The 23,022-nt window shown below is 47.9% G+C and overlaps 7 protein-coding genes across 7 annotated transcripts; 4 read left to right on the top strand and 3 right to left on the bottom strand.

Annotated features, from left to right (window-relative positions):
• Positions 1–925: 925 nt before the first annotated feature.
• LOC104556620 (scale keratin) lies at positions 926–1,504 on the bottom strand. Its single transcript, XM_062016073.1, has 2 exons — positions 1,098–1,504; positions 926–1,025 (listed from the first exon to the last, which is right to left on the bottom strand). Exons 1-2 carry the CDS (start codon positions 1,502–1,504, stop codon positions 926–928), a joined length of 507 nt encoding a protein of 168 aa, XP_061872057.1.
• A 4,025-nt stretch (positions 1,505–5,529) lies between these two features.
• On the top strand, positions 5,530–6,108 carry LOC104556618 (scale keratin-like). The gene is made up of 2 exons (XM_062016071.1): positions 5,530–5,936; positions 6,009–6,108. The coding sequence occupies exons 1-2, from the start codon at positions 5,530–5,532 to the stop codon at positions 6,106–6,108; spliced, it is 507 nt and encodes a 168-aa protein (XP_061872055.1).
• Positions 6,109–8,852: 2,744 nt separating this feature from the next.
• LOC133628325 (scale keratin-like) lies at positions 8,853–21,421 on the bottom strand. The gene is made up of 2 exons (XM_062016219.1): positions 21,368–21,421; positions 8,853–9,241 (listed from the first exon to the last, which is right to left on the bottom strand). The coding sequence occupies exon 2, from the start codon at positions 9,216–9,218 to the stop codon at positions 8,853–8,855; it is 366 nt and encodes a 121-aa protein (XP_061872203.1). The 5' UTR covers positions 9,219–9,241; positions 21,368–21,421.
• LOC133628376 (scale keratin-like) lies at positions 10,723–11,097 on the top strand. Its single transcript, XM_062016436.1, has one exon. The coding sequence runs from the start codon at positions 10,732–10,734 to the stop codon at positions 11,095–11,097; it is 366 nt and encodes a 121-aa protein (XP_061872420.1). The 5' UTR covers positions 10,723–10,731.
• Positions 14,747–15,112, top strand: LOC133628267 (scale keratin-like). The gene has a single exon (XM_062016006.1). The coding sequence runs from the start codon at positions 14,747–14,749 to the stop codon at positions 15,110–15,112; it is 366 nt and encodes a 121-aa protein (XP_061871990.1).
• LOC133628324 (scale keratin-like) lies at positions 16,226–16,822 on the bottom strand. Its single transcript, XM_062016218.1, has one exon. The coding sequence runs from the start codon at positions 16,820–16,822 to the stop codon at positions 16,226–16,228; it is 597 nt and encodes a 198-aa protein (XP_061872202.1).
• On the top strand, positions 20,158–20,757 carry LOC104561701 (scale keratin). Its single transcript, XM_010207469.2, has one exon. It carries the CDS (start codon positions 20,158–20,160, stop codon positions 20,755–20,757), a length of 600 nt encoding a protein of 199 aa, XP_010205771.1.
• Positions 21,422–23,022: the final 1,601 nt, after the last annotated feature.

Genomic DNA, 23,022 nt, shown 5'->3' with positions numbered 1-23,022 from the left:
GTCAAATGGCTTTCTGAGCAATTAGGGCAGTGACAATCCTATAATCAGCTGTTCCTACAACTCTCAGCAAAATTGGCATGAGTGGGAAGAAGAAGCGACTGTAATTAAGTTATATATAAACTACATCTCATGCAAACCCACTGAACCTAAACCCAAGATTTGCTACTGACTCATCAAACAACCTTGGACAAAGTCACTTTGCTCTGTCTGCTTTTGCTTCTCAGTTTGCAGTTTGACATGTTGAAATGTATCCAAGTTCTCTGCAGGATGTTCATTCCAGAGCCGGGCCTGAGATTTCCCAGGTGTGCAGACACCTTCTAGAAAACTTTCAAAACTCCACTTTTGGGGAAAAAAATGGGTTAGAAACACAAAGTGGGAAATCACATTTGTTTTTACTCAAAATCCTGTACTTGACTCGTCATTCTTTAAAAATGCCAAGAATCTTCATCTGAAAGTAGGTTCTTCTGTGCTGAGGGCTTGGTGCTGCTTTTGTATGCTTGACATCCCTGATTTTTGGGGGCAGGACATTGATTTACACAGTTCAGACTGTTAGTGGCAACTGTGCAGGTTGGAATTCTCCCAAGACCAACAAACAGGAGTAAAAAAGATCACCAGAACGTGGGAACTTTGATGCCATAAACTTTTAATGATAGTGAGGGAAAGAATGCATTTTCAGGGTCTTCAAGAAGTATGAAATTATTCTGCAGTCACAACTGATTTTTTTCCCCTCCTTCCAAGACATCTGGAAGTGTGGTGAGGGAACCATCAAGGCCAAAACTAAAGCAAGAGAAGAAGGTCAAAGGAGGATGAAGTGGTACAGTTCTGTGGTCTTGGAACAGAGTAGGGGAGGTTCACATCTCTTCTGCAGTGGAATGATCACATCTCATTGGTTGATTGTGTCTCATCTGGGATGTTTGTGTAGGATTTAGAAGGCCCCACAGCTGCCACGGCGGTATCTGCTGTACTGGTAGGAGTAAGGGCTGCAGGAGCCAGAGCCATAGGATCTACCATAGCCATACAGGCCCCTGTAACCCAGGGATGAGCTCCCGTAGCCATACAGCCCCCCACAGCCCAGGGATGAGTTTCCATAGCCATACAGCCCCCCATAGCCCAGGGATGAGTTTCCATAGCCATACAGCCCCCCATAGCCCAGGGATGAGTTCCCATAGCCATACAGACCCCCATAGCCCAGGGATGAGTTCCCATAGCCATACAGACCCCCATAGCCCAGGGATGAGTTCCCATAGCCAAGGGAGCCATAGCCCCCATAGCCCAGGGAGCTCACAGAGCCTCCAAGGATGGGTGCTCCAGAGGATCCCACAACTGAACTCTGGGGGAAAGAGCTGAGGATGGGGCCAGGGAAGGTGACAACGACTGCAGGTGGCTGGATCACAGCAGTGGAGTCGGGGCACTGGCGCACACACGGCTCATTGCCGCTGTCAGCGAGGGGCTGGGGGCGGCTGATGCCACTGACAGCAGGGGAGCACAGGTCGTAGCAAGACATCTCACAGGGATGGAAGTCAGTCTGTAAAGCATGGTCATTTATGTTAACATCAAAGAAATACCAAGCATTAGATTACAATGAAGGATTCCAACAGAGTACAGGTGAAGGCACTTTTGACTTGAGTATGACAAAGTCACGTACTTTTCTGTTGCATCTTTGGTATGTCCCCATGAGCTAATTTTTACAAGATTGCTTTGCTATTAGGTGATAGTTTCTACTTAAGAAGTTTGATCTTTCCTGTTATAAATCCACAGAACTCTGCTAAATCATAGATTCATGGAATCATTACAGTTAGAAACTACCTCTAAGATCATCAAGTCCAACCACTAACCTAAAACTGCCAAGTCCATCACTAAACCAAACCCTATCCTTAAAAGCAGCCACATACAACTATGTGTATGAGCTATTCTGTATCTCTTAAAATAGCCAAGGAATTCTTTGAACTGCGACCTGATCTAGGTGGAACCTTCTTCTACAAGGAAGTTGGACTAGATGAGCTCTAAAGGTCTCTTCCAATCCCTGCCATTCTATGATTCTATGCTAAAGAGTTACAAGTCTGGAACTCAAAACTGCTCGATATCTTGCTCTTCTGAAGCCTGTCTCTAGAGGACCTTCTAATGCATGAGAAACCCAACGTTATTTCCATCAGCAAAGGGTCTACAGATCACTGGCAACCCGGCAGAAACTGAAGAGGACTTGGTCCCAAGCTGAAACCAAGAGTTCTTGACAGCAAGTTAACGAAGCTTGAGAGAGATCTCACTTACCAAGTTCACGAAGGAGAGTAAGATGAGAGAAGTGGATAGAGAGGCTTGGTGCTGAAGAGCTTTTATACAGCTCCGTTGATCGCCTGGAGGACATTAAGCATCCTACGTGTGAGTTCATAATTAGGCACCAACCCCAAATTGCAGGACAGGCAGTTCCTCAAACTGCTTAAATTGTTTTTGCTTATTGCTTGTGCATTGCAAGCACTTCAAACCCACACATAGCCTGACATGCACACTCCACCACAGATCTCTCCAGTACCTCCAGGCTTGGTGTGGAATTGTTTATTGTTTTTCCATGTTTCTCCATAGTATTAAGGGAGGAAGAAACTTGAGTTGATTTATTTGAGTCCTCTGTAATTAGGATGACAGAACAGTCATTTCTTTGTCCAGTTACAGGTCTTTCAGAGTAATCAGCAGTACACCTTGAGACCAAATGGAGCCTCTTTTAGGATCTCAAATGAAGGCTGAAGACAAGTAACAAGGCAAAAAGCATTCTTTCTGCTGGCTTAGCACTTCTACCTCCACCTGCCCAACAGAAGGCAAACTCAATCAACAGGAGCATCTTTCAATGGCTTTTGAAAGGTTCTCTACTAGTTATTTTTCAGTCCCAGAAATGGAGAAATATTTCATTTGGCAGTCACAAGTGTAGGGAAACTGACTTATTCCTGAGTTGTTTCATTGAGCTTTGCTTTCCTTTATATTTTATCCTATTTTCTCCCAGTGTTACATGCTAGAAAGACATTGTGAGGGACATAGGATGAAGAGAAGCAATAAGACATGACTACTGAAAGGGTTTCTAACCCTGACACAATGAAGACAGATCCCATTGTACCCTGGGTTTGGTGTTATTTTGGCTAATAAGCAGATTTGTGTTTCTGGATGAGTGTGCACTTTAATTTTTATAAAAAGTTAGAGTTTCTTTTAAAAAAAACAAGGAAAAGAAGGTCCAAGAAGCATTATAAACCATGAGCTGGTTTCAGGAAAGAGCAAAGTCACCTTGATTTACCTATTTTAATGTGATAATCTCTCATAATAGTGGGGTGGATGCATCCAGAGGTACTTTTTGTATATGACACAGTATGCAGAAGCTGTTAATGGGTGCTCATCAGGTAGTTGAAAATCTCTTGGAATGCTCTTGTAAAAGTCTGAGTTTTATAGCTCAGGAAACCTTCCTTAAGTGTCTTCAGATTTGGAAAAGCCCATCACTTGGAAATAATGTGTGGTCTGAAGTTAACCACATTGACGATTACGATAAGCATGATAATGATACAGTACTACAGTCATGGCATTAAGAAAGAAAGAAACCTCAGCAAAAGCCAACGTTTGCCTTTCCCAGGGGATTCCCACCTCTTAATTGCACTGAAAGATGTCATCAGTGATAGGGCCAGCTGCAAGATCAGTTGTAGATCAGGATCAAGGACTCCTGAGGAGCAAGCTGGAAATGAAGTTGCAGGAAGATGTTCCCTCTCAAACTCATGAATCAAACTGAAATGAAGTTTTCAAGTGTCCCTGACTTCTTGTGATTTCAGATATTCACTGGGAATTTGTCCACTTTTTGGTCACCTTGGTGGCACTTTGATGTGCCAAAGGTTGCTTTCATCTATTGGATATGCAAGTGAAAGAAGAGCTGCAGAGGCCCTGTGAATGATCTGTGGGTTAAGCAGGAGGCCTCAGCAGTTTTGAACAGCCAACAGGAGCTGGTTCAATGTGTAAAGAACTAAATTCAGCTTTAAGCTGTAGTTTGAGGATCAGATAAAACCTGATACTGTTCATGACGTCTACCACTGTTTTTGGGGATGCTCACATCATAATTTAGTTCAGAGAGTACTGAGACTCCTCCAGTATGATTTGTATCACATCTCAGAAATAAACTGAGGCACACAAACATTACTGCCTGCCTCCCTGAGGATTTAAGGATAGACTGTATACTGTGCTTAAGAAGAGAGAAAACTTACACAAGGGACTGCTTCAAAAGAAACACCTCACAGCAGGTTATTTCTGATCAATGTCTGAGCACCATTGTCATACAAGACAGCAAAAGCAGCACATCTGTGTATAAGCAGCTTATTACATGGTGCAACTGCAAAGAGAATAGAAAACTGACATTAATTTTGTGAATCATGTTTTAGGATGAGAGGTGCATTAATCTGGCCCATCACCCTTTCAGATGAAAGCACCTTGCATCACGTAATGTTATGTTATGTTACATGATAATTGAAATCAAGTCACAAACAAAAACAGAAAGCGAAACAATTTCATCACTTTGCAGAGCTATCAATACAAAAAATGTGCTGTGTCAACTAATTAGATCCACGTGCACAAAATCCTTCTCATCCCTCAGGCAGCCTGAAGTGTATAAAAAGCTCTCTCCACTCAAGGTTCTCCCATCCTCTTCTCTTCACTCATTCTTCTCAGAGACTTGGGTAAGTCTGAATCTGCTCTTTACAGCTATTGGAACAGAGCTCTTTGCTGTACAGTTTAATCTAGGATGGTCTCTTCCATTAAGATTTAGTGGGTAAGATATTAGGGTGAAAAGATAAAGCTTACAAAAATGATTTATTCTATTACAGATCACTCAAAGTGCTTTTACATTAATTCCAGATCAATGGGCATGAAGCTACCAGAGATGAGGCAGTGGCTTGGGTAGAGTAGGACACAGGAACTGAGAGCTGTTGCAAATGCTCTGTAAGAAGTGTGTTTAAGTAAGGGAACGGAGGGAATTTAAGGAGCTGAAAGGTGAAACACTGGGTTCTTGGTGTCAAGGGGGAAGGTTCTTGGGGTGAGACCTTTTCAACAGAGTTCAGAGCTCAGAGTCAAGACACTGTGGTGTTAAGCTACTTGTAAACATCTCAGTGCCCTGATTCAATGCTTGGAAATTTAGGACAATAATCGTTGCAATTCCCTTGTAATGGTCTCATCAAACAAGCTACTGAGCAAATCTGACAATGACTTCTAATCCCTGTTCTGACAATACTCAGCACAGAGGAGATCAGTGGGAATGAAGAGTCTGGAAATCATACATAGCACACTTCATTCCTGGAGTCTCAGTCCTTGTTGATCCACTGACTCACCAAAGCACCTCAGCAAATAATTTTGCTGTTCTGCTTCAATTCTTGATTCTAACAGTGATGGATAAATCAGTCTACTTCAAGGCACTCTCGTCTGAGCACAGACAGCAAACCTATAGCACATATATGCAAGTAAATAATATCTTCTACTTGGCAAAATCCACTCTTGTAGGTTGAACTCCATCCCTGTGAGATGTCTTGCTACGACCTGTGCTCCCCTGCTGTCAGTGGCATCAGCCGCCCCCAGCCCCTCGCTGACAGCGGCAATGAGCCGTGTGTGCGCCAGTGCCCCGACTCCACTGCTGTGATCCAGCCACCTGCAGTCGTTGTCACCTTCCCTGGCCCCATCCTCAGCTCTTTCCCCCAGAGTTCAGTTGTGGGATCCTCTGGAGCACCCATCCTTGGAGGCTCTGTGAGCTCCCTGGGCTATGGGGGCTATGGCTCCCTTGGCTATGGGAACTCATCCCTGGGCTATGGGGGTCTGTATGGCTATGGGAACTCATCCCTGGGCTATGGGGGTCTGTATGGCTATGGGAACTCATCCCTGGGCTATGGGGGGCTGTATGGCTATGGAAACTCATCCCTGGGCTATGGGGGGCTGTATGGCTATGGAAACTCATCCCTGGGCTGTGGGGGGCTGTATGGCTACGGGAGCTCATCCCTGGGTTACAGGGGCCTGTATGGCTATGGTAGATCCTATGGCTCTGGCTCCTGCAGCCCTTACTCCTACCAGTACAGCAGATACCGTCGTGGCAGCTGTGGGGCCTTCTAAATCCTACACAAACATCCCTTGAATGACTGGCAAATGCATGACACAATCCTCAACTGAGCTCCTAAGTAAAGATCAGAGCATCAAAGTTTTCCAGTTAATACAGTGGAGTCAGAACAGCTCCATAAATTACTCTTCTCATTTCCTTCTTCATTTGTTTCACCTCCTCGTCCTTGCCTCCTGACACTGGCCAAATGAGACACTCCACCATCATCCCAGAAGATGCTTCCTTCTCCCTGAAACTGTCATCTCCTGGGAGAAGCCTGAAGGAACACCTCTCGAAGTCGGGAGGGGGGCAACCAACCTGTCTGTGTTTTGTGTGTATTTCTGCAGTTTCCTTGCACTTGCAATAAAACAATCTTGCATCCAAGGTCTGCCTCTCTGCCTTTCCTTTCAAAGCCCTTCATGGGTTGTCAGGCTCCCTCACCCTCCATGTGCACCCCACCAATTGAGCCAGGGCAGTGTCTTGGCCCCAGTAAAACCAGGCTGAGACAAAGAGAAAAATGTGGCCTGAAGTTCTGTCAAAGCATCTTCTGAAAAGGGAAAACAGGAGAAAGGTAAACAATGGGAAGCAATTGTTAAGATGGGTATCTGCTGAGCAAAGATCAAGCTCTACCTCTTCCTTTTTGGTTAATCACTGCTGTGATTACAGTTGCCTGAGGGAGGATTTGTCTGAGCCTGTAAGTCAACCAGCTGAAGTAGAAAGAAAAAGCACTAATGCATTACAGAGTATTTACCTGGGACTTTGCTCCATGCAGGGATGTACAATGTCACGATCTCAGCTCCCTGTCAGTGGCATGGGCCAGCAAGTTTCATTTCAACAGGTGTCATGCTGTAGAACAAGTTGAAATGAAGATTAGTCTCACAAATCTGGCTTTAAGAAAATCCTGGTTTGTTTTTACTGATGAACAAATACTTACTGATAACACTGTGATCCACAAGAGACCTTCACACAAAGGTCCTGCTCCCTCTGTCTGCTTCATTCTCCCTTCCCCAGCACTGCTGCCCTCATGGCCCTGGGGGAATCTGGGAAGGACCCAGCTGAGGTTCCAGCCACTGCCCCGTGAGTGCTTGGGATGTGTGAACAGCCCAGGCACAAGCTACTGGCCAAGGAAAGAGATCTCAGTCCCTGCTACTGCTCATCCTCACAGGGCTTAAGGCAAGGACAGTGCTGCCAGGCATTGTCAGGAGCTCAGCAGCCAACCTCCTGGCTTGTGCCATATCAGCCCTGAATCTCCCTGGCTCAGGGACCTCTCTTGTGCCCTCTAGAACAGCTTTACAGAACACAGACACCTGGCTTCCTCTCTGTTTCTCCTCTGCTCGACACCAGGATCTTTAATCCCACCCACAGCCCCTATAAGAGGTACTTCAGCATCAATCCTGATGGGTCCCACCTGAACCCCTGAGCTTTGTCCCTGGTTTTCTCAATGAGGCAGTGTCAGGCAGGCACCAGCCAGCACCCAATTAAATATGTGTTGTGTCAGGCAGCAAGTACCCAACCCAAGATAACAAGATTGGTGAGAGCTTTTAGCACCCAGCTGACACGATTACACAGTGTCTGTTTGGACTGGATGCCTGATCAGGGTGAGCTCATGTCTGATTGCAAAATAGAACATGGAGATACACTTTCTGTCTAATGTTATATGGGAGCGGAAGGAATGGAGGAAATTTACTACCTCGATTACTCAAGAATCAGTCTCAGAAAACCTCCAATTATTTGTTTGCATTAATGGCACTGGCACATAATTTGGGAGCACTCTGTTTTCTGTGCTGATAACATAAAGCTGAGTGGCATTGAACAGGAGGGATTCAGCCTTCAATACTGGAAAAACGAGATGAAGGTGATGGGAGTAACAGTAACAGTGTGATCTTCAGTCATCCAGTGCAAAGCCATGTACCTGCTGATGATGGAGAAGACATCTAGTGTAACAGGCTGTAGTCAGAAAGAAGTGATGGGAGAGCTAAAACACCTCAAGTAGTCCCCAGAAAATTGATGGTAAGTGATAGGGAAGCTGCATGCTCTTGAGTCAAAGCATTATAAATACAGAACACCTGAGAGGAGTGGTAATATCAGCAGAACCTGTTAACACAAGGGGAAGAGAACATCCAACTTCTCTCTTCCTGCCAACATGTCCCTGATTCTCCAAGGCAGGTGACTCCAGGAAATGTCAATGGCACTAACCTCAAATCAATTAACACCACATAAACCACAGCAAGTACAAAAACATCACGGGATGGATTCTCTTAAGTAAAGCTGTGAAAAAGATGATTCTCTCCTAGATATGGTGAGACTTGGGGGAATATTCTGGGGAATTTGCACTCGCAGAATTGATGGGCATGGAATGGCAGACACAGAGAGACACCAGCTGGATGCAGGAAACATTTCTTGTGCTCAAAGGGGCAGGAGAAAAAAAAACCCCACAATTTAATGGCTCTCAAAGAAAAGGCAGAGAGGCAAACATTGGATGCAACTTGTTTTATTACAGTACAGAAAAACACTCATTGAACAGAGACATATAAGACAGAGAGAATCCATTTGTCCCAACAGGCTTCAGGAGAGGTTCCCGCAGGCTTCTCCCCTGTGGCAGCTGTTGCAGAGCCAGGCCAGTGCCCGGTGGGACGCTGGTGGAGTGGCGCAGCAGGGCAGAGGCAGGAGGAGATGCCATGGGGAGAGGGGCAGGAGAGGAGGAGGAAGAGGAGGAGTGAGGCTGAGGCGAGTCACAGCCTGTGGGGTCCTTGGGCTGGGTCTAGCAGGGTCCCCAGTTGTCCCAGAGCTTCTTGCTGTAGCGGGGCACAGCGTAGGGGCTGCAGGCGGGAGCAGCGTAGGCTCTGCCAAAGGTGCAGAGGCCCCCCGAGCCCTGCGTGGCCCCGGCGCCGTAGAGGCCCCCCAGCCCCAGGGAGCCCCCAAAGGCGGGTGCCCCGGAGGAGCCCACCACAGCTTGCTGCGGGAAGGAGCTGAGGATGGGGCCGGGGAAGGTGACGACGATGGGGGGCGGCTGGATGAAGGCCGTGGAGTCGGGGCACTGCCGGGCGCACAGCTCGTTGCAGCTCTCAGCGATGGGCTGGGGCACGGCCACGCTGGGTTTCGGTGGGCACAGCTCGGAGTAAGACATCTTGGCACGGGCTGGCACGGGCTCTGTAAGAGGACAGAGGCTGAGAGAGAGCAGCAGAGGGGAGCACCGGAGGCAGAGGGGCCCGGACTGGGAAAGGGCAGCAGGAGGAGAAGCGCTCGCAGCCTTACCCTGTTCCCAGAGGAGAAGGCACCAGAGCAGGATTTGGCAGAGTCTGGCAGGGGCAGAGCTTTTATAGCAGCCCCAGCATTGCTCAGCCTGGCCTGGGCCAATCTGCGGAGCTGGCACTCCCTCCCTCCTGCCAACCAGGATAGCACAGGGCTGTGCAACCCCTGCCCCTCCCTGAGGCAGCATCCCCTGGCCACACCAGCACATCCCCCTGCCCAGCCTGTGCTCCTGCTTCTGCTGCCTCAGCTAATTGTCAGCAGCAGTTCCAGGCTCTGGGCAGTGCCCAGGAGCTTAGAGCCATGCTGTTACCCCTCCTGGCTGAGTGTTTGGACTATGCCCTGGGAAGACAGCTCTGCTCTGTGCCCACAGCCAGGCTCTGCAGGCAAAGTTGAGCTTCAGCCAAGTGCCTACAGGGCCAACCCAGCCAGGGCTGCTTGTGCTTGTGCCTTCACATGGGACTCCCAGCCGCCCAGCACCCCAAAGGCAACCCCTGCCCATCACCACGCACTGCAGGGAAGGGCACAAGGAGGCTATGTCCCCCAGACTTGCAGAGGGTCATGGCTCGGGCCAGGAGGCCCATGGAAGCTGTCTCTGTTGGGCTGGAGAGTGATGCATCATGCTGAGCAGGCAGTGCCCAAGATAAATGTCTTTGATCTTCCCTGTCGTAACCTCACCCCTCTGTAGATAACAGCCCATGGGACATGGCATGTGCGTACATCTGCAGGGTCAGCTTGTGGCCAAGAATTGAGGATGCTGTTGTTGTGTGTGGCCACCTCGAGGCCAAGCCCTGTGTGCTCTGAGGCAGCGAGATGCTGAACAGGCAGCGGGGCTCATGTGGGCCAGGAGGTGGCAGCTGGCAGCGCCCCAGCAGGGTCATTGCCGGGGGGAGCGGGTCGGGGCTGGCGAGGAAGCGGCGTCAGCAGAACAGCCGCGTGCCACGCAGGGAGGAGGAAGGGGCTCGGCCGCCACCAGCCCCAGCCCCAGCGAGGCAGCTCCTCCCCGCGCTCGCCCACCCGCCATAAAAGGGCTGCCCTGGGCCAGCACCGGCATCCACTGCTCCTGCCTCGCTCTGCTCAGCACAAGGAGAAGGTAGGTCTGTGGCTCTCTGGCTGGGCATGGCTGCCAGGCTGCATGGCCAGGCCAGGTGAGCTGTGCTGGCAGGAGCAAGGAGCTCTGGATGGGGCTTGTGTGCGCTCTGTGTGCGCAGAGCGGGCGCTGAGGGGGCTGCTGGGCACCGGGCGAGTGGCGGGCAGGGTGGGCGAGGCCGTGGCTCAGCCCCCGCAGCTGCGGCTGCGCTGGGATCAGAGTGGTGCTGGGACGGGGGATCTTCCCTCTCATGACACCGCTGCTTGGGGCTGTGTTTCAGGCTCAGCTCTCTCACACCAAGATGTCTTACTCCGAGCTGTGCCCACCGAAACCCAGCGTGGCCGTGCCCCAGCCCATCGCTGAGAGCTGCAACGAGCTGTGCGCCCGGCAGTGCCCCGACTCCACGGCCTTCATCCAGCCGCCCCCCGTCGTCGTCACCTTCCCTGGCCCCATCCTCAGCTCCTTCCCGCAGCAAGCCGTGGTGGGCTCCTCCGGGGCACCCGCCTTTGGGGGCTCCCTGGGGCTGGGGGGCCTCTACGGCGCCGGGGCCACGCAGGGCTCGGGGGGCCTCTGCACCTTTGGCAGAGCCTACGCTGCTCCTGCCTGCAGCCCCTACGCTGTGCCCCGCTACAGCAAGAAGCTCTGGGACAACTGGGGACCCTGCTAGACCCAACTTCAGAGCCTTCAAATCTGTCAGGAGTGGAGAAACTTAGAAGCAGCTCCTCGTCTCAAATGTTGTAACCCTTAATATTTGGCATGCACCTTTTGTTTTTGTGCTCTTAATCCTTCACTTCCACTTCAGTTCCCCAGATCTGTTCCTTCATGGACTGCTTTCTAAAGCTTTTATCTCTTCAGTTTAAGACTCTTTCACTCTTTCATTATCTCCACTGCTTATATCCTGAACCTCGTACTGAAGTACTGTAATTAAGTAGCTCTTTACGGAGTTTAACTTTGAGAACTGCAGAATGTTTCAGCTTCATTGTTCCCTTTTTCTCTTGCCCTCGTGGATTTTGTTTCACTGTCTCATTTATGCCATTTGTGTCTCCCAATAAACATTCTGTGCATCAACTTTGGTTGGTTGGTTTTTCTTCATCTTCTTTCATTCTAAACATTCCAAATTCTCTCCCATCATACATTTTGTCACAAGTCCTAAGTTTTAAGTGGTACTTTGAGGCACTAACAGATCTGCAGAGCTGTGAAATACTCCCATCTCTCATTTAAAATGCAGAGATTACAATTTGATTTTGAGAACATCACCTTTTAATTCTCTTAATCTCCTGTCTTCTGCATCCAGCTTTTCAGTCTCGCCCTTCTCTGGTTGCTTACAGCCCTAGAAAGACACTGGGCAGAACAGGAAGTTTTTAATCTCAACTCAGCAAGCTCCTGCTGGAGACAGCAGTAGACACCCTGTGAAAGGAGTAGATTACCCTGGATGACAACAAAAGAGAAAGTAGGGCAGGGACGGAGCTGGCCAGCCCCAGAGGCTATGAACCAAGATCTGGTTAGGGAAGTAAAATGACTGACAGTGTCTCCCAGTTGAGCCTGATGCAATTAATCACCACTGGGACATGCAAGTCACATTATAACAACAAAGCAGCATGCATAAATCATGAGTCAGTGCTTCTGAAGTGCTTTGATAGCTTTTGTTCCTGAGCTGCTTGAGACAATCTGCAATAAGTACTTTTTCTTTCTTTTTCTTTTTTCCCATGAGAACCCCCAAAAGGCATTTTGTAACGTGGAGAGCATTTAAATCACGATGTTACTTAATACAGATCATGTTATCAAGGGCAGGGGGAGAGGAAATGTGGGGCTTTGACACAGAAGAGGGTTTGTTGCCCTGATACCGAGTAATGAGGCACAACTGTGCTTTGACTTGCAGACTTCGTGGCAAAGTCTAAATCCAGGCAAGGGAGCCACCTCCAAACCAGAGGATGTGGACTGCAGTAACTCACTTTCTGTGCCTGGAGAGTGGGTTTTGTCTTCTTCAATCAATGCAGAGAATTTTGGGGGGGAAACAGTCACTTTAGCCAGCTCTTGTCTCCACTTACCTCCCCAGCAACAACTGCTCCCAAACTGTGACAACACGTCAGAAAACCCCAACCCAACACACAAACCACAACCACAAAGCCAACCAGAAGTCTAAAGACAATCAGTTTATCACCTGAGGAGAAAAGGATATCGGGATAAAATATCAGGATAAAGCTGTTTCACAACAAGGAATATTCAGCTTAGGCACTGCAGGAATCAACAGTAGATGCTTCAGCTCTGAGGGTTGTCTTAGGAATGACAATAACCTGTAAAATAATGCTTTGAACAGTAGTAAAAACCTAAAAGTTGGAATAAAATGCACTGAAAAGCACAGGAAAGGGGCAAAGAACCACAAATGTAGATATTTTTCCTGAAAGTGCATTGAAATAACTTTTTTACTCATCTGATGCCCAAATGTGACACGAACAGAGGATTGACCAAGAATGCTGAAGGGGTTTTTGTCCTTTCCATGAAAGAAAAGCCACATTGTTGACATTGACCCAGGACTTCCAATGGCACAAACCATGAGCTAATGAAAGCAATTGTCACGCACCACCTTGCTTCCTGTACATTAAAGCAAATGCGATTGTGTAACTCTAAATCACTCACACATTTCCATACACTAACACAGCAGCAAATATTAGCTGGGCTGAACAGCAACTAATGAATGTTTGTGAAATCATTACAAAGGACCTCAGGAAGCCCCAGAACATACTTGATAGGAGTTAACACCCACAATATCTGACAAAACCACCCTTTTTCTGCTGCTGTGATTTTTTTTCCCCCCCCTCTGAATTGTACCTGGAGGGTTTTTGGTGGATCAAGGGGAGGGGTGGTACTTCATACATTTCAGGATGAGGATTTCTTTGACTTCCTAACACAAATCACTGTCAGCAGAGCCATGGACCCCTTTAAAGCTGAATTTCAGCTCCTCCTTCAACTCTTGCAGTGAAACAAAATGATCTCTCCTTAGGATTTGTTTGCTACTCAAAGGATTCCTTCTCTCAGTGGAAAGCTGCTGCTGTCATGTGTGTTGTATGACCTTATCTGATATTCATGAACATTAGAAATCCATCTTAGGTGAGTGAGGGCTATTTAAATTGAGGATGTAAAGGAAAAATTCCTGGGTAGTTCTAAGATAAGCTGCTCTCTGTCTACCAATTAAATTAAAGAGCTCTTAAGGAAAAATGTACATGTCAGCCAAAGATGAGTCTTACAAAATCTCTGGGCAGACAAGCTTAGGACAATTTTGTAAAGGAAGAAGTAACATGTGGAGTCAGCTTAACCCATGTGATAATTCCAGTGAGGTCACTGTAATGATACCAGAATTACACTAGCCAATTAAGGGCAAAGATTAAAGAAATCACGATGGTGTAACACGGCCATCACACGACTGAAGAACTTGAATAAAATCATAACCACGGTAAGCACAAAACTTGCATCACTCACAGCTGTTAGATGACTTCTGTTGGGCAGCCAAATGCAACCCCCAGCACTAAGCAAGATTCAAACCCCATGGGAACGCTGAGAAACCCTATATAAAGCTCCAGTCTCAGAGTTCATCCAGACACTTCTGGCTTCTTTGCCCTGCTGAACTCAGTGAGTATGACTTTTCAATTCTATTTGCTTCATCAGAACTCACATCAGAGCAGATGTAGGAGATTCCTGTAGGTAAGCTCAGATTTTGAGCAGCATTAGATCGTTTGTGTCCGTAACTACTCTGGTAACTGGGGTTTGGGAGACTGGCTGTGGGAGCAGAAGCTCTGAGGAATTGCTTTGAGTGAAGTGAATTAACAACTTAAAACCCCCAGAGGAAAACACTGTTATTTCAGATGACTATTCTCATCTGTTATAAAATTTAAGACAAATTCCACTTTGCTCAGTGGAATTCAGAGGTGGAAAGAAACTCTTATTTCAAGCAAAGCCACATCTAACCTGATGCCCTTTTCCCACTTTGGGGAACTCTGTGGCAGACGATACCGAGGTTCCTACGTTGTTCCTCGTAGTGTGCATCTGTATCACACACAACTGTGTGAGCCCAGAGACACATCCATGGGGTCCAGTCATTCCTGGGTTGGTATTATATAGCCAGAAACTTTGGATAAAGGTGCTCAGCTGGTGTCAATCAAGCTGATAAAGCCTGCACGTGTAACATGCTGCAGCACAGGATGCACAGCACAGGGACTTCTCTCGTATTGGCATTTTGAAGTATATCTCAGGAAATCTCTGTCTTGCTTTTAATCTTTTCCATTTCCAGCTGTTGCAAACCCCATCTCCTCACCTGCAAGATGTCTTACTCCGAGCTGTGCCCACCGAAACCCAGCGTGGCCGTGCCCCAGCCCATCGCTGAGAGCTGCAACGAGCTGTGCGCCCGGCAGTGCCCCGACTCCACGGCCTTCATCCAGCCGCCCCCCGTCGTCGTCACCTTCCCCGGCCCCATCCTCAGCTCCTTCCCACAGCAAGCCGTGGTGGGCTCCTCCGGGGCACCCGCCTTTGGGGGCTCACTGGGGCTGGGGGGCCTCTACGGCGCCGGGGCCACGCAGGGCTCGGGGGGCCTCTGCACCTTTGGCAGAGCCTACGCTGCTCCCGCCTGCAGCCCCTACGCTGTGCCCCGCTACAGCAAGAAGCTCTGGGACAACTGGGGACCCTGCTAGACCCAGCCCAAGGACCCCACAGGCTGTGACTCACCTCAGCCTCACTCCTCATCCCCCACTATGTGACAAGAAGCCTCTCTAGGCCTTGCCCACCATCCCTCCTGCCCCTCTGGGCACAATAAAGGTTTCCTGCATCCAAGTTTTGTCTCTCTCCTTCCTTATCTCAAGTTGGGAAGCCCCTGGGAGTGGGTCCTTGCAATAGTGTGAGGGCAAATGCTGCTGTTGAAATGCTCAGGCACAGTGGGAGGAGGCTGTGTTGGACAGGGAGGTTGTGACCACCATGCAGGGGACAGAGAAACTTTTAGTGGGGCTTGTAGGAGCTGGGGAAAGGGCAAAGAGAAGCACAGGGTTGGAGTGACTGGGGTTAGGGCTCCTTTGCTCAGCCTTCTCTACCCAACAACAGCTCTGCCAGGTCCTGCTGCTCTTTTGCTCATTTTATACTTTCATGGTCTAATTTAATCAATGTTGGGATTTAATTCCCTGTCAATGGAGGGCTTCATTTGATTTTCCTCTATCTGTCATTCTTATGCTCTGCTGTATAATACAAGCAGGTTTCTGCTCCCCCCTATTCATTGAGTTGTCTCTTTCTTAACAGTTTCACACATTGTGAAGTTCAGCTCTTGGTTTCTGGCTTCCATTCCCATCACACAACAGCGGTTCATGAACTCTGCAGAAATCCCTCTCCTACCTTTCACGAGGCTTTCCCCTTGTTCCCTTGGCTACTGGTTTTTATAGCAAACAAGAACATTTAGAGGAAGGAAAAAACCCTCAGGGACCCCAGGCGCTTCTTACCTGCACAAGAGGAAACATGGCTCCAAGATAAGGCTGAGGAACAAGTGAAAACCAGAGAGTCTCTTGTGCAATACCACAGGGTTTTAATGGGAAAGAGAAGCACAGCAACCAGTTACAGAAAATCAAGGTAATACAAGGGGAAACATGTGCTGCAGGGATTGTGCTCTGGTACCAGCACCCAGATGAGGCTGGGGAGGGATGCAGGGGATTCTGAGGTGCAGACATTCACAGCTGCTGCTCCCCAAGGCTCTTGCTCCATGTCCTCGTGCTGTCATCCTTGCTTCAGGGCTGATGCTGCTTCTGGGCACCATCCTGAGGGGTTCAGAAAGCCCCACAGTTCCCACGGAGGGACCTGCCCCATGTCTGGGTGCCAGGGAGGTAAGACCCCGTGCCATAGGAGAAGCCAGAGCTGTAGGACCTTCCACAGTTGCCAAAGCCACTGGACCCATATTGGCCCCCATAACCCAGGGAGCCCCCATAACCCCCCAGGCCAAAGGAGCCCCCATAGCCCAGGGAGCCCCCATAACCCAGGGAACGGCCATACCCCAGTGAGCCCCCAGAGCCCCCCAGGCCAAAGGAGCTCCCATAGCCTCTGGAGCCCCCATAACCAGACAAGCCTCCCAAGCCCAGGGAGCTCCCATAACCCCCAGAGCCCCCCAAGCCAAAGGAGCCCCCATAGCCCTGGGAGCTTCTTGAACTTAAAGGACTCCCCAGCAACGCTGGGCCTGATGATCCCACAAAGCTCTCCTGAGGAAAAGAGCTGAGGATGGGGCCTGGGACTGTCACCACAACCGGTGGTGGGTAGATCACTGCCCTGGAGTCAGGGCACTGCCGCACACACGGCTCGTTGTAGCTCTCGGCAATTGGCTGAGGGCAGGTCAGCCCAGAGGGTCTGCTGGCCTCGCTGAGGTAAGACATCCTTCCTGTGATGGCTGGGAGTCTGCAAGGCACAGCAGCAGGGATGTTTAAGGCACTTTTTGGATGCAGAGTTTTCCACCTGACTCCCAGCTGCCTGTGCTTTGCTCAAAATCAATGGGAGCTGTGACAGCTCAGAGTTCATTACCTTGCAGTGAGCACCTACATCTGGTCACATAGATCACATTCTAGACTCTATTTCATGTCAGCATCCCCTAGATAGCATGTGCAGGTGCAGATATCTGGTGTCATACATGGAGAACCCAACAGTATCGCTGCTCTTGCATCTAGCCATGATGAATTTAGTTCATTAAGACCAGATGAAACAGCCTGAAGTTTGGCAATGTATTTACAGCAAGTCAAGGAAAGAAGTGGCAGAAAGAGCCAGCTATCTATAGCTTCATATTGCTTCCCAGTAGCACTCAACTGGGATATATTCCAAACAGGAAAATCCCAAACAGGAATATTCAGCCTTATGGGGCAAATCCTAGCACAAGGCAGAAGATACTACGATCACTCTCGTGCTTTTAAGTTTTATACTGCATGCAGATTCTGAAATAGAACAAAATGCCTTGGGAAAAAGGTTACACTTCCTATTTTCTTCTCATGATACCAGCTCTGATGTCTGAAGTTCTCTAACCTGCCAATCCATAGCATCAAACAGAATTCAGCATCAACAGAAAAAGTCCTGAGAAGAGAGGTTGAGACAAATTGGACTTACCCTGTTCACCAAGGAGAAGAAGCCAGGAGATGTGGATAGCGAGGCTCAGAGTGGAGAGGGCTTTTATACATTTCTCAAACTGCTTACTGATATGAAACACCCTTTGTGCCTCAGGTCCTACAGGGTAAGAAAACAACCCCCACATTGAAGGATTTAATTTTGCTTGCTTTGCAGTGCCACTCCCCACCTTCAAAAACAGGTGTTGTACAACATCAGTACCAATTTCTGGGCATTGGTGTAGTGAATGATGAGCTCTTTCAGACATCTAATACCCAGCACTGGGGCATCTGCTGCTGTTAGGGCAGATGAGAAAGGATCAAAGTTATCTGTCTTTTAAGAATAGTGCCATTTAAGTGAATACTATGAGAACAGATGCAAGCTGAATAAAAAGAGGGAGAGGGATAATAGTAAAAGGGAGAAATTAATATATCTACATCTGTTTTAGAAACACTTGTCTTTGCAGGTCAAATGCCATTAATTGCTCATGGATTATAAGGTGGATTTCATTCTTTGGAATGCCATTGTTGCAATGACACTTCAGAGATATTCCAGATCCTCCTAGGAAGAATAAAAGACTTTGCAAACACCAACTAAAAATTCATATTTGATGTGTTGTATCGTTGTTACACACATCAGCATGGAAATCTTGTGCCAGAGCATCGATTTAGAGGTGTGTGAATGAGTGCTCTGTGTCATTAGGTACAGCATCATGCATAAGAGAGGTTTGTCGTTTACAGGTGACAGCAAGTGATCCGGAGAGTTTAAGAGCAGGGATCTTAGGACATCAGTTTGAGACTCCTTGTTTTCCAGGACATGGACTGAGAGAGTGTTAAACTTGAAAATTCAGCTTATTTGAAATGGGGCTCCCCTCACCTCCTCCCATCATTTCAGGTAATAAACATTTCAGGCATATTAGCAAATTACTGCTTCACCAAGGCAGATGAAGCTCCTATCTATAGCTCATAGTATGGACTTGGCATAATCTCCCCAAACATTGGAAAATAAAGAACTTGATACCATGAATGAAAACCAAACCATTTCAAGCATTAAATTAGAGTCTGGTTAAGGAATCCAAAGCAGTGACATTGGTTGGTATATTTTAACGATGCCATTTCATAACAAGGGAGCTTCTAAATCTTGCCTTCCTTCATTTGATATGATAATGACAGAAATTGCAAGCACTGATTATTAATGAGTATTTGTGAGGCAGCTTAAAGTCATTATCTTCCAGTTGCCAGTCATTATTATCAGCAAATCCTGATGACACTTCAAAGGCACAGCTATCTCCCTAGTTAGAGGTAATTTAGAGTCTTTCTTTTGCAATATTGTAAAGTCAGAAAGCAACAGATTTGCAAATAACTGTATGATGGCACAGGCTTATCCCACTAAAACATGCCCTTTTTAATGTTATTTTGTTAATTTCCCGGTGTTTCTTAAGTGGGAAGTAACTCAAGGGTGAGGGGAGAGAAAATGAGGGTTGGTTTCGAATCTCTTTCTAACTGAACTCCTAGAAGTCTTCAAATGGAATTTAGCAATGTTTGGTATTAGCTTTAGACAGAGACACAGTCAACAGTTCTGGCTGTATTAATAAGGTCTTTTCTGCCTCTTCAGCCCAGGCATTCCTCTGTTTACCCAGCATCATCTGAATTGTCTCAGAAGGCTTGGGAGAAGGATGTTGAGAGAGATTTCAGTGGACTGATGCTAGCTCCACTTGGGCTGTAATTAATATTTCAAGTGATGATGGGACAGCATCATTCCTCTGTATCATATGACAGGTACAGTAAATCAGACACAGATCTCCCTGCTTGGGTTAATTACAGGTAAAATGAAAAGCTTAGAGCACAAGCTAAAAACTTTGCCAGGGCTTCCTGCTTTCATGTTGTCTTTAGCAATAGTGATATCCTATCAGGATATCATGTCAGCTTTTTGCTCTGCTGGATAATGACACTTACAGACCCCCTCATCCAACTGTGAGGAGAACTTGTGTCTTCTCAGAGGCAAAAGTTTTAGATCACATTGGATGACCTTCACCTTGCTCTAGCTTTCAGTCAATGACTATATGGCAAGTCTTCAGGCTCCCCAAATCCCCTGAAATGACAATCATGGACAGCCAATTGTCATCAGGAGCTGTATCACACCCACACTGACATTTGGGAGGGACAGTGCTGAGGTAGCAAAATTAAAGCTCCCACTATCATCTCTGTTTTGTAACAAATTAGGACCAGAGGCACAAAGGGTGTCTCAAACAAGAGTATAAAAGCTTGTATCACCCACAGTCCTTCAATCCACTTCTCTTGTCTCCGTCTCTGCAGTGAACAAGGTAAGTGTGATTCCAGACCTTCCTTCTACTAGTAGCATTTACTTTAACAATGCTTTTGTCACAGAGATGATCCCTGCTGGTGTTTTTATAGACTTGTTTGCTTCCTTCTGAAAACGTGCTCTTCATTTATTCCCATGTATGAATTTATCTGTTTTCCTCTTCATATGATTTTTCAGGCACAAAGTCATTTGTTAACCATCTTGCTTCCTCTCCTCTAAGCCCAGCTCTGATATTTGTTGGTTTACCTTGAGCATCCCTGCTGCTGTGCCTTGCAGACTCCCAGCCATCACAGGAAGGATGTCTTACCTCAGCGAGGCCAGCAGACCCTCTGGGCTGACCTGCCCTCAGCCAATTGCCGAGAGCTACAACGAGCCGTGTGTGCAGCAGTGCCCTGACTCCAGGGCAGTGATCTACCCACCACCGGTTGTGGTGACAGTCCCAGGCCCCATCCTCAGCTCTTTTCCTCAGGAGAGCTTTGTGGGATCATCAGGCCCAGCGTTGCTGGGGAGTCCTTTAAGTTCAGGAAGCTCCCAGGGCTATGGGGGCTCCTTTGGCTTGGGGGGCTCTGGAGGTTATGGGAGCTCCCTGGGCTTGGGAGGCTTCTCTGGTTATGGGGGCTCCAGAGGCTATGGGAGCTCCTTTGGCCTGGGGGGCTCTGGGGGCTCACTGGGGTATGGCCGTTCCCTGGGTTATGGGGGCTCCCTGGGCTATGGGGGCTCCTTTGGCCTGGGGGGTTACGGGGGCTCCCTGGGCTATGGGGGCCAATATGGGTCCAGTGGCTTTGGCAACTGTGGAAGGTCCTACAGCTCTGGCTTCTCCTCCTATGGCACGGGGTCTTACCTCCCTGGCACCCAGACATGGGGCAGGTCCCTCCGTGGGAACTGTGGGGCTTTCTGAACCCCTCAGGATGGTGCTCAGAAGCAGCATCAGCCCTGAAGCAAGGATGACAGCACGAGGACATGGAGCAAGAGCCTTGGGGAGCAGCAGCTGTGAATGTCTGCACCTCAGAATCCCCTGCATCCCTCCCCACCCTCATCTGGGTGCTGGTACCAGAGCACAATCCCTGCAGCACATGTTTCCCCTTGTATTACCTTGATTTTCTGTAATTGGTTGCTGTGCTTCTCTTTCCCATTAAAACCCTGTGGTGTTGCACAAGAGACTCTCTGGTTTTCACTTGTCCCTTTAGTTCCCCTCTGGGAGCAAAACTCCCTGCTGTGCTGAATTAACTTATCAAACAATCTTCCCTGCTCAACCTCCCTTTAAAACGTGGGCTGACAGTTTAATGGGGATCCTTAAGGCACCGGCAGCATTGTGTTAATGAATGTTTGTTTAGCAATTTGGCAGTCATTATCTTCCCTAAGTTTCAGAGCAAGCAGGGTAATTGTTCTTGCTGGGAGGATTTCTGGTGACTCCCCAAAGGCCCCCAAATCACCACATAATTTAGAAACCAAAGATGGCATAATTGCAGCATTCCTAAACCAGCAAGGCAACAAAGGAAGAATCATACCTGTTTTGTTCTGTAATGTGTTGATATCGAAACGTTCCTCCTGATGTTTTCTGGCATTCTTTGTTAATGGGAAAAGCTCCTTCATAATCTAATAAGTGAGTATGGAAACAACAGCAGACTGCTGGGGTTTTATGAACTCCCAAGGAGCTGGAATACCAACTGATGAAGTATTTCCTGCAAGACAGTGTTAGCTTTCTCTCCTCCTTCCCCTTATTGATTCCGAGCCAGAAATTGGTATTTCATATTGTTCTCAAAGAAGTATGACTAAGGGATAAAGCATCCTCTCAAGAAGGGAGTATTTACTCATTGCTTGTATTGTCCTATGATTAACTCCTTACTAATTGGTATGATTTAAATGAAGATCTGCCTGGTTAGTATCACATAGACACAGAACCTTAAGGATTGGAAGGGACCTGGAAAGCTCATCCAGTCCAACCCTCCTGCCAGAGCAGGACCACCTAGAGCAGGTCACACAGCAACTGATCCTATCAACTTTTTACACACACAAAGTTTTCCCAGAGAAGGCTCCAAAAGTGGGAGAGAGAGGAAAAAACATTGCAAGACACATACTATGATGCACCATAAATTTAATGAGAAGGAGAATTAAAAAACCCCCAATGTACAGCATCAGAAAGCAGCAGGGATGAAGATGGATAATACCAATCATCCATTTCAAGGCAATGCTTTATGGCTGGACACCCATGCAACAATAAAAGTGATGGGTTTCATTTCATTGATACATAGAAAGGCATTAAACCAAAAATGCCAAGCTTAGGGAAAAGCTGAGGGTGGTCAGCAAGCATATGGCCACACTCACAAACTCAGTCCTGCATCTAGACCACATTTTTAAGCTTCTGGTTGTTCCTTTGTGGTTTTCTCATGGCCCACAGCGGTTGTAACGACGGTAGGACCTCCCAGAAAGGCCACCTAGACCTGAATATCCAAGGTTTCCAAGTCCCAAGGAGCTGCCAGAGGAGATGGGGACCCCTCCAGCACTGAGAGCATCCCCTACAGCTGCAGATGCTGAGGAGCCCACTGTGGTATTTTGTGGGAAGGAGCTGAGGATGGGGCCAGGCAGGGTCACCACCACGGGAGAGGGCTGGATCACGTATGTGGAGTCCTGGCACTGCCTGACACAGGGCTCGTTGCAGCTATTTGCCAGTGGGGTTGGGCCACATGAGGTGGGAGGACACAGGTCATAGCAGGACATGTCTGTAGGGTGGAACTAAGTCTGAAACACAGGGAAGTAAACACAAGAAAGACATTGTAATTACAGTCATGTTATTAAGCTGATGGAGAGCACAAGAAACTAACTAGAGTCTACGTGGAGAGCAGAATAATGCGTTAGTCTTAGGTTGAAAAGAGACTTCAGATGAAACCCAAACTCCTCCATGCTACAAAAGACAGCTCAAAGGGTAGTTCTACCTCCTCCTGAGCAGCCTTTTCCCACAACACTCCTCCAAGATGTTTGCAGCTCTGCAATAGGTGGGAAGCGAGGGACAAGGCTCATGATCTCCCGCACAACACGACTCAGAGAAACTTCACCCCACAACGAGGGAAGAAGAAAAGACCCCTCAGCAGGTAGAAATGAGGACCACAACCTGATAACAATGACACCCACCTGTGAAAGGGAGCTGTCATTCTCCCCACAGAGG

The sequence above is a fragment of the Colius striatus genome, chromosome 29 (genome assembly GCF_028858725.1).
Source record: "Colius striatus isolate bColStr4 chromosome 29, bColStr4.1.hap1, whole genome shotgun sequence".
In the NCBI taxonomy this organism is placed as follows: Eukaryota; Metazoa; Chordata; class Aves; order Coliiformes; family Coliidae; genus Colius; species Colius striatus.
This window is presented reverse-complemented; position numbering and strand designations above follow the sequence as displayed.